Source organism: Melanerpes formicivorus, unplaced genomic scaffold (genome assembly GCF_026170545.1).
Source record: "Melanerpes formicivorus ecotype bairdi unplaced genomic scaffold, bMelFor1.0.p_v2 SCAF_15, whole genome shotgun sequence".
NCBI lineage: Eukaryota > Metazoa > Chordata > Aves > Piciformes > Picidae > Melanerpes > Melanerpes formicivorus.
Window position 1 is genome coordinate 10,592,760 of NW_027142367.1, and position 16,533 is coordinate 10,609,292.

At 46.5% G+C, this 16,533-nt stretch overlaps 1 protein-coding gene across 1 annotated transcript in view; it reads left to right on the forward strand.

The window, feature by feature from the left end:
- Nucleotides 1-15,115, forward strand: part of TWSG1 (twisted gastrulation BMP signaling modulator 1) — a 34,037-nt gene extending 18,922 nt beyond the window's left edge. The window contains exons 4-5 of the mRNA XM_068147608.1: nucleotides 3,263-3,529; nucleotides 12,308-15,115. Of these exons, the coding sequence (XP_068003709.1) occupies nucleotides 3,263-3,529; nucleotides 12,308-12,489 (449 nt within the window). The 3' untranslated portion in view covers nucleotides 12,490-15,115. The remainder of the gene's footprint in view (nucleotides 1-3,262; nucleotides 3,530-12,307) is intronic.
- Nucleotides 15,116-16,533: the final 1,418 nt, after the last annotated feature.

Below are 16,533 nucleotides of genomic sequence, written 5' to 3' on the forward strand. Positions count from 1 at the left end.
CCTGTGCTTTAATGCTGGTGATGCCAACCCCTTGCTTAGGGCTTGCCGGATCTCTTGATAATTGTTATGGATGAACCTAACTCTACTTTGGTCGTTATGGAAATCCCTCTTGAACTAAAGAGATTGTGAGGCTCTTTATGAAGCTCTAATGAACATGATTTCTGAATAGAATAGAATAAGCCAGGTTGGAAGAGACCTTCAAGATCATCGCGTCCAACCTATCATCCAACACCACCTAATCAACTAACCCATGGCACCAAGCACCCTGTCAAGTCTCCTCCTGAACACCTCCAGTGACGGCGATTCCACCACCTCCCCGGGCAGCCCATTCCAGTGGGCAATCACTCTCTCTGTGTAAAACTTCCTCCTGACCTCCAGCCTGAACCTTCCCTGGCACAGCCTGAGACTGTGTCCTCTTGTTCTGGTGCTGGGTGCCTGGGAGAAGAGACCAACCTCTGCATGTCTACAACTTCCCTTCAGGTAGTTGTAGAGAGTAATAAGGTCACCCCTGAGTCTCCTCCTCTCCAGGCTAAGCAGCCCCAGCTCCCTCAGCCTCTCCTCATAGGGCTTGTGTTCCAAGCCCCTCACTAACTTCGTTGCCCTTCTCTGGACTCGTTCCAGCAAGTCAACCTCCTTCCTAAACTGAGGGGCCCAGAACTGGACACAGTGCTCGAGGTGTGGCCTAACCAGTGCAGTGTACAGGGGCAGAATGACCTCCCTGCTCCTGCTGGCCACACTGTTCCTGATGCAGGCCAGGATGCCATTGGCCCTCCTGGCCACCTGGACACACTGCAGGCTCATGTTCAGCCTGCCATCGACCAGTACCCCCAGGTCCCTCTCTGCCTGGCTGTTCTCCAGCCACTCTGACCCCAGCCTGTAGCTCTGCATGGGGTTGTTGTGGCCAATGTGCAGAACCCGGCACTTGGATGTGTTCAATCTCATGCCGTTGGACTCTGCCCATCTGTCCAGCCTGTCGAGGTCTCTCTGCAGAGCCTCTCTACCCTCCAGCAGATCAACTCCTGCCCCCAGCTTGGTGTCATCAGCAAATTTACTGATGATGGACTCAATGCCCTCATCCAGATCATCAGTAAAGATGTTAAAGAAGATGGGGCCCAGCACTGATCCCTGGGGGACTCCACTAGTGACTGGCTGCCAGCTGGATGTGGCATAATTCACCACCACTCTCTGGGCCAGTTCCTAACCCAGCTCAGAGTGCTGCTGTCCAAGCCACGAGCTGACAGCTTAGCCAGGAGTTTGCTATGGGGGACGGTGTCAAAGGCCTTGCTGAAGTCCAGGTAGACTACATCCACAGGCCTCTCCACATCCACCAGGCGGGTCACCTGATCATAGAAGGAGATCAGGCTGGTCAGGCAGGACCAATCATAGAATTGTTTTCGGTGGAAAACACCTTTAAGATCATCAAATCCAACCATTAACCACGCACTGCCAGGTCACCGCTAAGTTGTGTCTCTCAGCACCACATCTACACAGCCTTTAAATCCCTCCAGGAATGGGGACTTCTCCACATTCCTGGACAGTCTGTTCCAGGGCTTGACAACACTTCCAGTGAAGAAATTTTCCTAATGTGCAAACTAAACCTCCCCTGGTGCAATTAGTGGCCATTTCCTCTTCTCCTTGTGTCTGCAGGGCAGGAGATGCTTCTCTGGTTGTGTGGAGCAGGTAGACTTTGAACATTTTATGTCCCATATGGCTTTGCTACTTTATGGACTGGTGTGCTTTGCAGCTGTAGCTGTCTGAAACTCTGTCTGTGGAACTACCCAAAATGATATCCAGATGTACATGAGGAAAATGGATTTGTCTGTCTCTTGCCAGGTGACTTGTAATTGTGTTTTACAGCTTCTGACTTTAAATACCTCTGCAGATACAACTTTTCTTTCTGATCTTGGTTGTTTCAGTGTTGGAATTAAATCCAGACACCCTTCAGTTTCACAGCTAGCAAAAAATGTTAGTGCTTAGATAGTTAATGAAAAAATAGCACCTGCAGTGCACATCATGACAGCATTTTTAGGAAGCAGCAAAGAGAAATAAAAGGTTTCCAGAAATACCACAAAAAACTTTGAAAATCAAGGAAGAGGTAACCTGGAAATAAGCATTTGGCCTGCAGTGACCCTTCCAACTAAGCAGCAACACAAGGTTCATCTCTGCTGTCCCTAAGCAGGTAAAGTAATTCAGACTCTTGCTCCCTCCTGATAGTGATCTTTGCATCTCTGGCAGACAACTAAAAAGATCCAGCGCATGACTGCAGCCCTTGAGATCTAATACTTGAACTGTGATCAAAAGTTTCCTGCACCTCAGGACCTCTCCTGATACCATCTTTGTTCAGGCATAAGCTTTCAAGCCAGCTTTATGCTGCTATCGATTTTACTGTGCTTTGTCTCTTGTCTCAGGGGAATGAAACCTTGTGTTGAACTCCTTGTGGTGTGAACTGTAATGTCAGCATGGAAAGGGAAGCAAAGTGTTTTTTAGAGGAGGTCTGTGCACTTGGAGCTCACAAGTCACAGGTGTGTTTTAGAATCATAGAGTGGTTTAGGCTGGAAGAGACCTTTAACAGCATGAAGTCCAACCATTAACCCAGCACTACCAAGTCACCGCTAAACCATGTCCCTCGGCACCACATCTACACGGCTTTTAAATTGCTCTAAGGATGATGACTCTGCCACATTCCTGGGCAGCCTGTTCCAGGGCTCAACAACCCTTTCAGGGAAGACATTTTTCCTAATACCAAGCTTAACCTCCATCCTGGCACAACTTGAGGCCATTTGATCTCATCCTGTTGTTTGTTACTTGAGAGAAGATACCAGCCTTCACCTCACTCACCCCTCCTGTCAAGCAGAGAGTAGAGGGTTCAGGTAGAGAGGAGAGAGTGAGGTCTCCCCTCAGCCTCCTTTTTCTCCAGGCTTAGCAGCCCCAGTTCTCTCAGCCACTCTTCATAAAATCTGTTCTCCAGACCCTTCATCAGCTTCATTGCCCTTCTCTGGACCTGCTCTAGCACCTTCTTGGAACAGAAATCTGCAGCGATCTGAAACCTGCTATTATGGAAACCTCATCCTCCTGTATTTGGTGGCACTTCTGGTGTTGAGCTAAGAGCGGGATATATGTGAAAGGACTCTTGTTGTGCTTAAGCAAAACAAAAACAAACATACCAACCCAAAAAGACAGTTTAAATCTGCTGGATTTTGCTGCCAGTTAAGGAGAAGCATTTAGGGAGCTCCATGTAACTTTCTGTTTCATTCCCCTGCAGGTATGTGCAACCCTCGCAATTACAGCGACACACCTCCCACATCCAAGAGTACTGTTGAGGAGCTGCATGAACCAATTCCTTCCCTCTTCCGGGCACTGACAGAAGGGGACACTCAGCTGAACTGGAATATTGTTTCCTTCCCTGTGGCAGAAGAACTGTCACACCATGAGAACCTTGTTTCCTTTCTAGAAACAGTGAACCAGCCCCAGCATCAGAACGTCTCTGTCCCAAGCAACAACGTCCACGCACCATACCCTAGTGACAAAGGTAATGAGTCTAGTGTCTAAATTCCATGTGCTTCCTCTTGTCTTTTCCAGGAGCCTTCTCCTTGCCTCTTCTCTGCTTGTCTGTGCTTGCACCTTTTTTTTCCATAAAACCTTAAGAAGTTCAATCTAATTTGGAGCATGATGTAACAAAAGGAGTGAAGCAAAAGTATTGAAGAACATGGAAAGTGGTGTTCAAGTGTCTGGTGATCTTAGGAGACACCAAACCATGTTTGTTATCTCTGTAATTCCTCCAGTGGCATGGGGCAGTTTGTTCACGTTACTTCAACAGTGTGTTGCCTGATGTTGAAGCAGTTCCATGTAGCTTAGGAGAGAGGACAGATCAAAAACTGAATCCAAGTCCTGTATCAGTACAGAGGTAGGCAACTTCAAATTGCAGGGCTTCAGAGATGTGAGAAAGCTGCATGCTATTAACCACTCTGTCTAGAGTAGATATTTATTTCTTTTGTCTGAGCTGGCATAACTTGAGCTCTTTAGAAGGATGATTTGTAGGAAATCCAGGACTGATAGTAAACCTCAGGAAGATTAACAAGATTGCTCTCTATGCTGAGGAGGGATATCACAGAATCACAGAATGGTGAGGGTGGGAAGGTACCTCTAGAGATCATCTAGTCCAACCCCCCTGATAAAACAGGGTCACCCACGGCACGTTGCCCAGGATTGCAGCGTCCAGGTAGACTTGAAATCTGTCCAGGAAAGGAGACTTTACAACCCCTGCACAGCCTGGCCCAGTGCTCTGTTACCTTCACAGGAAAGAATTTTCTCCTCATGTTCATATGGAAACTACTGGGTTCTTGTTTGTGCCCATTCCACTTTCTCATCACTGGAGACCACTGAAAAGAGTCTGGCCACATCCCCTTGACCCCACCCTTTAGATGTTGAATAGCGTTGATACAGTTGCCTCTGAGGCTGCTTTGCTCTAGGCTAAACAGCCCCAGGCCTCTCAGCCTTTCCTCCTCACAGAGATGCTCCAGTTCCCTCAGCATCTTCACAGCCTCTGTTGGACTCTGTGCAGTAGTTCCCTGTTCCTCTTGAACTGGAGACCCCAGAACTGGACCCAGTACTGCAGATGAGGCCTCAGTACGGCAGAGTAGGGGAGGAGGAGAATATGTAAGGCGGGGGATATATGACAGACAGTCTCAGAAATACACAGTTGGGGAGTGGGAGTTCATTCCTCTTATTTTTTTAATCAAGGTTTTATAAACTCTTGATTAAATTAGAGCATAGACTTCAAAATATTGTTTCCTGGATCTGATGGGGGAAAGGTGAGAAGTTTGAGGTAGTGACAGTGACATAAGAAAAATTATCTCGGCTTCCTGGTTTCCCTACTCAAGCTGAAATAATTCTCCCTGCAAATCATTACATCACAATGGGAAGAATCTCATACATAGCTCACAGTGAAATTGCTGCTTAACAGGGGAAAAGGAGCATCTGATTTGTTTTATTTGTGTAATTAAGGCTTTGCTTCCTTCCCAGCACACACTTTAAATGTTCCTCACCCCTTATGTTGTGATGAGTCTTTTATCACTGTAAGATACCCCAGTTGATGGACACACCGCTTCCATATCATGGTGAGCCCTTGACCTAGTTACATTTCCAAGCAGGACTGCTCTTGATTAAATGGGATCCTAATGGCAACTTTTCTAATTTCCTTTGGTTAAGGCATGTTAGGAAAATAAATTAATTCCAGAACTGGGAAACCAGATGGTCAGATAGCTTCTCATGCATATGTAATTGATGTTATTAAAATGCTTGCTCACCATTAGGAGAGCCACAGAATCATAGACTGGTTTGGTTGGAAAGGACCCCAAAGATCATCTACTTCCAACCCCTCTACCATGGACAGGGACACCTCCTACTAGTCCAAGTTGCTCAAGGCCTCATCCAACCTGGCTTTGAACAGTTCCAGGCTTCAAGCCTCCACAACATTTCTGGCACCTGTTCCAGTGCCTTCCCACCCTTATGGGGAAGAATTTCTTTCTAATGTCTAATCTCAATCAAGCTTCTTCCAGTTCAAAGCCATTACCTCTCACCCTGTCACTCCATGCCTTTGTAAAATGTCCCTCTCCTGCTGTCCTGTAGCCCCCTTCAAATACTGGGAGGCTGCTCTAAGGTCTCCCCAGAGCCTACTCCTCTCCAGGCTGAACAACCCCACTCTTTCAGCATGTTCTCACAGCAGAGGTGCTCCAGCACTCTGCTCATCTTTGTGGCCCGCTCTAACAGTTCCATATCTTTCTTGTGTTGGAATCCAGAGCTGGACACTACTGTAGGTGCAGTGTCACAAGAGTAAAGCAGAGAAGGAGTGTCCCTTCCCTTGACCTGGCAGCCACACTGCTTTGGATGTAGCCCAGGGCTGATGCAGAAAGCCACGTTAAATGGGAAGCCCCCAGAAGCCCTGTGTGCAAACACTACAGTATTTAAAGATGAAAATTATATGTATGGGGTAAAAGAAAATTATGCTTAGAACAATCTTGAATATACTCCACTGTACCCAGGTCCTACAGCCCAGATGCTTGTGCCCTCACAGTCCTCTACTAAAACACCAACAGGATGGGCTAATGATAGTTTTGGGTTGAACCTGGTATTTGAGCTGCATCTCAAGGGTGTGGAGTTTAACAACACAAATGCATCACAGCGCCATTTCTTCTTAGTCAAAAGTCTCCTTCATTCACTAAGAAGGTATTGGAGATTAGGGTGGGAGAGCTTTCACTGGAATGCTGGCAGTCCAAACCCAACAGTTATATTTGGAAACAGTTACCAAATGTCACTGCTTTGCAGGCTTCAGGAGGCACCTGGAAGGGAAATAAATGTCAGAGCTGTTCTCGTAATCGTGGCTTTCAACATAGAGTGATAGAATGGTTTGGAAGGGACCTCCAAAGGTCATCTAGTCCAACCCCCTTTACAGTAAGCAGGGGCATCCTCAACTAGATCAGGTTGCACAGAGCCCTGTCGAGCCTCACCTTAAATATCTCCAGGAATGGGGCCCCAACCACCTTGCTGGGCAACCTGTTGCAGTGTTCCACTACCCAAAACAGCCTATACTTCAAGTATCCAAGTATGGAAGCCTGTTGAAGAGTCTCTTGGTCACAACATAGATAACTTTGTAGTGCTCTGCTGCTTCTGAAATCATATTAAAGTCTGCTTATTAAAAAACCCTGAATGAGTAGGGCATTGAGAAGGTGGAAAGATGAGCTGGCTGCTGGCCTTGGTCAGTTGATGTTTATTATGGTGGAAGCAAGGACAGGTAGGGGATTGTACCTCTTGCTGCCAGTTGTGTGAGCCATTGGGAGGCACTGGGTTTAACACTTTTATGAGTTTGTTGAGGAAGGTGGAGGGATGGTAGGTCAAGGGCTACAGAGCCTTTTGAGCATGGGCACTGAGAAGAGAGCCCAGGAAGATGCTGCAGCCTGGTGTCTTCTGCCCATGCACAGTTCAGTCACAGAATCAAGTGGTTCAGAAAACTGGCATGTGTTGGAAGAACCACTGTAGTGGATGGGTCTGTGTTTGTGTGTGCATGCTCAGTGACAATAAGTGCAAGCTTAGCCTGCAGTAGAAAAAACTGAAGATCATGTCTTTACTCTTTCCTTCTCCTCAGACATGCTGGTAAGGCTTAAGGGCAGAACCTCCAAACAGAGATGTCATGGAGTTATTTTGGTTGGAAGAGACTTGACTAAGATCAAGTCCAGCTGTTAACCCAGCACTGTTGGGTCACCACTGAACTGCATCCCTCAGCACCACATCTGCATGGCTTTTAAATCACTCCAGGGATGGTGACTCCACCACTTCCTTGTGCAGCCTGTTCCAGGACTTGACAACCCTTTTGGGGAAGAAATTTTTCCTAATGTCCAACCTAAACTTACCCTGGTTCAACACAAGGCCATTTGCTCTTGTCCTATTTATTACTAGGGAGAAGAGTCCAATCTCCACCTCACTACAACCTCCTTTCAGGGAGTTGTAGAGAGTGAGAAGGTCTCCTCTTGGCCTCCATTTCTCCAGGCCAAACGACTCCAGTTTCTTCAGGTGCTCCTCACAAGACCTGTTCTCTAGACCCTTTACCAGCTTCATTGCTCATCTCTGGACCTGCTTCATCACCTCGATGTTCTTCTTGGAGTGAGGCTTCTAATTCTGAGCCCAGTGCTCTAGGTGTGGCCTCCCTAGTACTCAGTACAGGGGGACAATCACTTCCCATGTCTTGTTGGCTGTGCTATTGCTGATAGAAGCCAGCATGCTGGAACACAGATGCTTTATGTTTTTTTACAGTCCTGTGCCTCCTCCATCTTGTGGTTCTTCTGTGGCTCATTGCATGCTTCACTCCAGCATGGTATGCTGGCAGCAGCCAGTTGCATTGCCTGTAAAGGAAGAGGGGCTAATGTGAGGTAGATTTTGGTAAGGGCACAGTGTCTGTGTGCCAGCTTCTGGAATACATCCCAATATTTGGAAAGGCTCTGCCTATTTCTTGTGGAGCACAGTTCTGACTCCTATTTGAATGTGGAGGGATTGCTGCTGAGCTGTTCCAGGGTGCCAGGTTTGGTTACTGCAGTTCTGAGCTAGTGCCACGAAAAGCAGGAGCAGCCCCGGGAACCCGTGAGCTTTGTTTTGGAGCAGCATGAAGCCGTCATCTCTGGGAGGGTGGCTGTGGATCCGGGAGGAGGTGGGGTGTGGTGGGATATAAAGCATTCCTTTCCTGTCCCAGCCCACTGCCAGCCCAGCCACCAGACCTTCAGCTTCCCCATTATTATCCTAATGAGTGTCTTCCCTTTCCTCCTGAGGAATGACTTTGAACGCTTGAGCTGCCAAAGTATCTCTCGTTTCTGGTGTTTCTGGTCTCTGAGCCACTACTTGAGAGAGGATTGTGGTGATTGTTAATCTGGAGCTGCAGTTATACTTGATTCTTCTTGCTTTACTTGCAGCTGAAACCCTCAGAGCTCTGAACTGCAAGCTCAGATGTTTAAATAACCTTAATTGCTTCAGATGATGACAGGATGTTGGCGAGGGAGGGGAACTAGATAATCTTTTGGCAACTGATGAAACAAAATCTGGGTTGTAGTTAAGGGTTTCTGACTTCTGCACCTTGGTGACGCAGGATGGTGTCTGATCTGCACTTCTGCCCCCCTCCAGTGCCAGGCTAGAAATCCAATGAAGTGCCAGCTGACCTTGCACAGCACCTTTAGTTCCAGAGGTGGCATGCAGGGAGATGGGGAAGTTTTCCCATCTCATAGACAGATAATTTTCCTCAACTGAGTTGTTTTATCTTCTGTGAGTTGCTCAGTTCCTCTGTGGTTCAGTGATACAGATATCACTTGCAGCACAGTGTCATGGCAAAGCTTGATAGAAACATCAGCTTCTGCTTATTTTGAACTTAGATTTGATTGTTGCTTCTCCTACATAAATGTTTTATCAGTCACAAGTGGGGTCTCTCAGGGGTCTGTGCTGTTTGATATCTTCATCAGTCACATGGATAATAGGATTGAGAGCACCCTCAGCAAGTCTGCAGATGACACCAAGCTGAGTGGTGCAGCAGACACACCTAAAGGGACAGGATGTCAGCCAGAGGGATCTGGACAAGGTTGAGAAGTGAATCTAATGAAGTTCAACAAGGCCAAGTCTAAGGTCCTGCACATGAGTCATGGCAATTCCCAATCTCAGTCCAGGCTGGGGATGAAGGGATGGAGAGCAGCCCAGAGTAGAAAGATGTGGGGGTGCTGGTGGGTGAAAGGCTGGACATGAGCTGCCAACGTGCACTCTCAGCCCAGAACTAACCATGTCTGGGGCTGCATCCCCAGCACTGTGGGCAGCACATGGAGGGAGGGGATTCTGTCCTTCTGCACTGCTGAGGTACTACCTGCAGTGTTTGTTTCAGCTCTGAACTCTTCAGTACAGTACAGACATGGACCTGTTGGAGCAGGTCCAGAGGAGGCCACAACAATGATGGGAGTTCTGGAATTCCTCTGCTGTAAGGACAGGCTGAGAGAGCTGGGGTTGTTCAGCCTGCAGAACATAAGGCTCTAGGGAGACCTTCTTGTGGCCTTTCAGTACTTAAAGGGGGCCCAGAAGAAAACTTGGGACAGACTTTTTAGCAGGGCCTGTTGTGACAGGACAAGGGGTGATGCTTTGAAACTAAAAGACAGAGGTTTGGACTAGAGAGAAAGAAAAATTACTGGCCCAGGTTACTCAGCAAGGTGGTAGATGGCCCATTCCAGGTCAGGTTGTTTGGGGCTCTGAGCAACCTAATCTAGTGGAAGATGTCACTGTTCAGTGCATCAGGGTTGGACTAGAGCTTGAAAGGTCCCTTACCTTACCCAAACCATACTGTGATTCTTTACCTTCTAGTGAGTATGAGTTAGGGGGAAAAAGGTGAGAAACTCATGTTCTGGAAAAAAGTCTGCTGCTGCCCTCTTCTTCTCCACACCTGTAGTGCGTAGTCTGTGTGAAAATGGACAAAACACAACTGAAGGAGCTGTTGCTGCACCACACAACATCCTTATTACTGCACTGAGGGAGCCAAGTGACTAATTAGGGCTGTAAAACAATTAAATACTCTCCTGATCCCAGCTGAGCCTGTAGGGATGGATTTTTCCCCTGTGTAATTCTATTTCTGTAGCTTATAAAGAGGGATTTAATGCTTGATCATAGAATCACAGGATGGATTGGGTTGGAAGGGACTTTAAAGACCATTTAGTTCCAACCCCACTGCCATGGGTAGGGAAACTTTCTGCTATACCAGTTTGCTCAAGGCTCTATCCAACCTGGCTTTGAACAGCATGGGAGGAACTCTCCTGCTTTCAGTAATTCAGCCTCTGCATGGGCACACAGGCACTGCTGAGGAGGGGACAGTAAGTGTCCCATGATGAGGTACAGCCTGGCTGGCTGGACTCATTCAGGCCTGGCACAGAGTTCTGAGTGAGCGAGACTGCAGAGGTGGCTTGGTAGCATTTATACAGAGCACATCCTCCACCTGCTTACAAGAGCTACTGGGAACCAGCCTGCTGGCTCTGGTCTACCTTTTACAGTTGTCTTCACCCCTTCACAGCATTTTCAAACTGGTCCTGTAAGACCTAATTCTCTTGGTTTGTGTGCAGGTGGAAATACGCTTCTCCACTCTCCAGTTAGTGAGGATTAATGTCCTTGGTTGTTGCTGCCGCCTTAATGAGGTTGAGGTCTGGATTTGGTTTCCATTTTGGTCCTGGGAGAGTGGTTGAAGAGACCAGCCTCTCCCAGTCTCACAGCGTATGACTGCTGTCATCTGGCTTTGGCAGGTTGCTTGTCCTGGGCCCTCCTTCAGCCCAAGAGGTGTTTTCAGTCTCTTAGTTCAGCATCATTGGTCTTTCCAGCCTAGAAACCATAGATTCTTCTCCCACTAGAGGTTTATTGCAAGTGTCAGGAGGCATTAGCTGTTGTACTGGGCTTCTCCAGGCCTTTTTGAATCAGTACTAACCCAGATGAGGCTGTCACACATGAGGTCCTGTCCTTGGACAGGCCTTCCACAGCCACGGTGTGCTTTGTTGGCATTCCCAGCAGTGCTTCAGGTACTCCCAAGATTTCATGGACAACTACAGCTTTACTCACAGCACAGCTTTTCCAGGAGCAGAAAGCTGCTTCAGCTGCGGGTCTGCACCTCCTCCCCAGGATCTTTCTTGCCCCTTGCAGTGCATGTGGTGTCTGCAAGACATGTACATCAGTTCAGAGCCTGGAGAAGGCAGTGAGTACTCCCTAGCTTTCAGTAGGCTGGCAGCATGTCCTGTGACCCTCTTGCATCTGTTTAGAGAGTACTAAACCAGTCTAGCTGTAGTTAAGGTCCACTCATACATGTTTTAAGAAGTGATAATGTTTAAAAGGTAGGGTAGGCAGGGTTTCCAGACATCAAGGAGGACACCTCCAGAGAAAAGTTCTTTGGGACAGTTTCCAATCATGAAGGCTGGAAAAGACCTCTAAGATCATCAAGTCTAAACATCGATCCAGCACCACTAAACCATGTCCCAGAGCTTCATGTCCCTGAGCAACTTGTTCCAGTGCTGTCCGTTGTGTTGTTCCTTGCCATGGAATCATAGAATCGTTTTGGTTGAAAGAGATCATCAAGTCCCAAATGTTAAGCCAGCACTGCCAGGTCACCACTAAACTATGCCCCGCAGCACCACATCTACAGGTCTTTTAAATCCCTCCAGGGATGGTGAGTCTACCACTTCCCTGGGCAGCCTGTTCCAGGTCTTGAGAACCCTTTCAGGGAAGAAATTTATCCTAATCTCCAACCTAAACCTCCTCTGGTGCAGCCTGAGGCCATTTCCTCTTCTCCTATTGCTTGTTCATAGGTGAAAAGACTGACACCCATTGGGCTTTGAGCCCCTATGGGGCTCTGAGCAATGTGATGTGGTTTAAGATATCCCTGCTCTCTGCAGAGGGTTTGGACTAGATGACCTTCAAAGATCCCTTCCAACCCAAACCATTCTATGATTCTTTGGTTCTAATCCTTATGCTTCAGAACATATCCCTCAGACCTTGAGGACAGAACCCCAAAACCTTTTTTGCCTGTGATTGTAGAAATAAATCAGTCCAGGAGTAGAGCAGAGAAAACAGGTTGAGTTATAGATATGGAAAGTTTGAAGTTGATGGATGGTACCTTGGCTCTCTGCCTCTTCTCTCTGCTTTCACTATCACCTTTTTTTCCTTATACCCATGATGATTTACAATCCTACCTCAGAGACTGCACTACTCATTAATTTTTTTAATTGACCCAAATCCCCCCCTCTCCCTCCTCTTGCTTCAGAGCACATGTGTACCGTGGTGTATTTTGATGACTGCATGTCAATACATCAGTGCAAGATCTCTTGTGAGTCCATGGGAGCTTCCAAGTACCGATGGTTTCACAACGCCTGCTGTGAGTGCATCGGGCCCGAGTGCATCGACTATGGCAGCAAAACTGTCAAATGCATGAACTGCATGTTCTGAAGCAGCAGGATTGTGACACAGAGAGAGACACCAAGGCCAAAGTCACCTCTCCCAGTTAAAGATGGGGATTGCAAGTGCTGGATTTTTGGTGGAGTGCCTGCCGCTCGCAATTAAATGTACCTGGTTGAGAAGAACAAACAAAAAGATGTATAAAATCTGAAAACCTCCTGGGGTTTGTTTTTGGTTTTGTTGGTTTGGGGTTTGTTGGTTTGTTTTTTTGGGTTTTTTTTCCTAAATCCATGTAAACAAGGCTCACTAGTAGAAGTTTCAAAGCTATGTGTGAAGTTTATTTCCTGCTCTTTCTGCTCAAATGGTACAGCCATGCTCATCCTCGCTGTTGTGATTGTTTTCCTTGGATCTGAAAGTATTGCCTATGCTGGTTTGCAGGATGTAGTACTAGATCTCCTAGTTTAGAGTAGGGAAACCTTAGGAATGTGGTAGTGATATTTCTGTCATCTACTTCCAACCAATAATAAATGGCTGCTAGGTTGGAGGGAGTGGTTGTTCTTCAGGGGCTGGGGTTTAGAGGTTTTTTCAGTTTCTGGTTTTGGTTTTTATTACCTTCTGGTGTGAATACAGTATGTGGGGAAAAGAAAACCTGATGCTTTCTCTTCAGGTTCAGCACATTGCAGAATCACAGTGTGGCAGTGGTTGGAAGGGACCTCTAGAGATCATCTAGTCCAAGCCTCCTGCTAAAGCAGGGTCACCCTTAGCAGGTTGCCCAGGATGGCAATGTCCAGGTGGGTTTGGAATCTCTTCAGAGAAGGAGGCCCCACAGCCTCTCTGGGCAGCCTGATGCAGTGCTCTGGCACCCTCACAGGAAAGAATGTTTCCCTTATTTTAGGTGGAACTTCCTGTGCTCCAGTTTGTGCCCATTGCCTCTTGTCCTTTCCTTTCACTGCGCACCACTGGGAAGAGTCTGGCCCCATTCTCTTGACCCCCATCCTTTAGATATTGATCAGCATGGAGAAGATCATCTGGGCTGTCATGGATAAAATCCAAACTTCTTAGAAGGGCTGCCCAACAAAACTCTGTGTATGGACACTTTTCTCTCCAGTTTCATTTGCCCTGCTCCCATAAGTACATTGGGACACATGGTGCATAATTTATATATTGGGAAAAAAAATCATAATCTTCTCAGTCTTCCCTTGATTCCAACATAAAGCTGTTAAATGCAGTTGCCTCTCCCTCCTTTTGCACTATTATAAAGGATTTGCTTACCCCTGAACCTTCAGTCCAGTAAAGGAACATGACAGGTTCTCATGGATTTAATTACTGAATGGATAAAGTAGAATTAGATGACATGAATAACAAGTTGTATAGCACCTGGCAGCAGGCATGTACCCATTCAGCTGTCTATTGTTAATATTTATTCTAAACCAGGTTTTTGGTTGTTTGTTTTGTCCTGCCATTAAATATTGTTGCTGAAGAAAGGAATAGCATAGAATCATAAAATCATTCTGGTTAGGAAACCCCTTTGGGATCATTGAGTCCAACCGTTATCTAACTCTACCAAATCTGGTGCTAAACCACATCCCTCAGCACTGCATCTCTGTGTCTTCTAAACACTTCCAGGGATGGTAACTCCACCCCTTCAATGGGCAGCCTGTTCCAGGACTTGACAAACCTCTCTTCAAATATGCAACCTAAACATCCCCTGGTGCGAATTCATGTTGTTTCCTCTTGTCCTGCTTCTTAGTAGGGAGATGAGGCTGACCCTCCCCACCTAGCCTTGCTACAGCCTTCTTTAGGGGAGTTGTAGACAGCAAGAAGGTCTCCCCTCAGCCTCCTCTTCTGAAGACCACACAATCCTAGTTTCCTCAGCCTCTCCTCATAAGAGAGGCTGTTCTCCAGACCCTTCACCAGCTTTGTTGCCCTTCTCTGTTCCCTTTCCAGCACCTCATTGTCCTTCTTGTAGTGAGGGGTCCAAAACTGAACCCAGTATTCAAGGTGCAACCTCACCAGTGCTGAGTACAGGGAGACAATCATTTTCCTGGCCAGCAGTCACTTTCCTGGTCCTGCTGGACACACTATTCCTGATCCAGGGCAGGATGCTGTTGACCTTCTTGGCCACCTGGGCACACTGCTGGTTCATGTTCAGCCAACTGTCTATCAACATCTTCAGGTCTTTCTCCAGCCACTCTTCCCCCAAGCCTAGAGTGTTGATGTGTCCTCAAAGACAAAACTAGGATGTTCTGAGTTGAGAACATTGTCCATTTTTCTCAGTAAGGGTTTTGCTATGTTGGCAATTACTCAGCAGTTACTATGACCCAGTCAGCACTCCATTGGTAATGGTACTAAGTACAAGAATAAATTGTATGAGTAGTTAAGGATCGGCTTTGGGTATTTATAATGATGGTTTGAACTCCTTGGATATGTTGCTTTTAATGCATCTGCACACTGAGAAGAGTTTGACTTTCATGTTTCTCTGGCTAGCCTCAGTCTAGAGGGGTTAAACTTTTTCTAGTCACACCTGTCTATCTGTACCGTGTACAAATGAAAGCATTTTAAACTTCTTTTGTTGAAAAGTTTGAATGTTTGGTTTGGTTTATTATTTTTTTTTCTCATGATACAGTTTCCATAAGGTGAAATAATAATAATAATAAAACCTACTCTCACACAATAATGTTACTTCAGTCTCTTTTTCGGCTCTAAAGCATTACTTGAAAGATGAACTTATATTATTTTGAACCAGTGGCTCATGAAATCCTCTCACACTTTAGATAAACCTACCACAAGGAGTTGCTCTCCCTGTATGTGGCAGTTCACATTGTTTTCTGCTTGAGTTTCATATAAGGAATGGAGAGAAAGAAAATGTTAGAGAAGCTGTGACTGCTTTTAGGTGGAGGGTGATGCATCATCACAGAATCGTTTTGTTTAGAAAAGACCTTTAAGATCATTGAGTGCAACCATTATCTAACTCTGCCAAGGCTGGTGCTAAACTATGTCACTCAGCACCACGTCTGAGGATTCAATCACCTCCCTGAGCAGCCTGTCCCAGTGTTTAAGAACCCTTTCTGTGAAGTTTCTTATATCCAACCTAAACCACCCCTGGTGCAACTTCAGGCCATTTCTTCTTGTCCTGTCCCTTGATTCTAGACAGAAGAGATGAACCATCATCTCCTAGAACCTCCTTTCAGGAGGTTGCAGAGAGCCAGAAGGTCTTCCCTCAGCCTCCTTTTCTCAAGACTCAACAACCTCAGTTCCCTCAGCTACTCCTCACCAAACCTGTTCTCCAGATCCTTCACCAGCTTCATTGCCCTTCTCTGGACCCACTCTAGCATCTCAATGTTCTTCTTGGAGTGAAGGGCCCAAATTCAAAGGCAATACTCAAGGTGCAGCCTCTCCAGTTTTGAGTACAGGGGAACAATGACTTCCCTGCTCTTGCTGGCCACACTATTGCTGATACAGGCCAGGATGCTGTTGGCTTCCACCACTGTCCTGGGCAGCCTGTTGACAACCCTTTCAGGGAAGAAATTTTTCCTAGTGTCCAACCTAAACCTCCCCTGGCATAACCTGAGGCCATTTCCTTTTGTCCTATTGCTTGTTCCTTGGGAGAAGAGACCCACCCCCTCTGTGCTGATGCAGTTTTGTGTGCCACAGCCTGAGGCAGGTGGTGAGGACAGCTTTCTGGGGGCTCTCCTCATTTTTTTGTCATTCTTGATGCTGTCTAGAGCTTGTTCTAGCCATTGTGTGTATGCACATCATACATCTAGTGTATTTTATCACAACTGAGTGTTTAAAGAGGTATTCTAATGAAGACATCACTGGTTTGTGTGTTTTCCTTCTCAATATTTTCTCAGGGGAAATATTAATACAGCAGTGTTTCACCAATAGTCATAATGTTCTTTCTGACAAATCAAAATATTTTGGTAAGTTGTTTATTGAGTCTCATTTTGCAAGAGAAATCACAATCTATTTCAGGGACTCCTACTTCACCAGCATACCATCACCTACATAAGTGCTTTAGAATGCTTAAGAACATGTTTTAAATCTTTTCTGGCTGGGAATCACAGGATTGGAAGGGACCTCAAAGATCAGTTC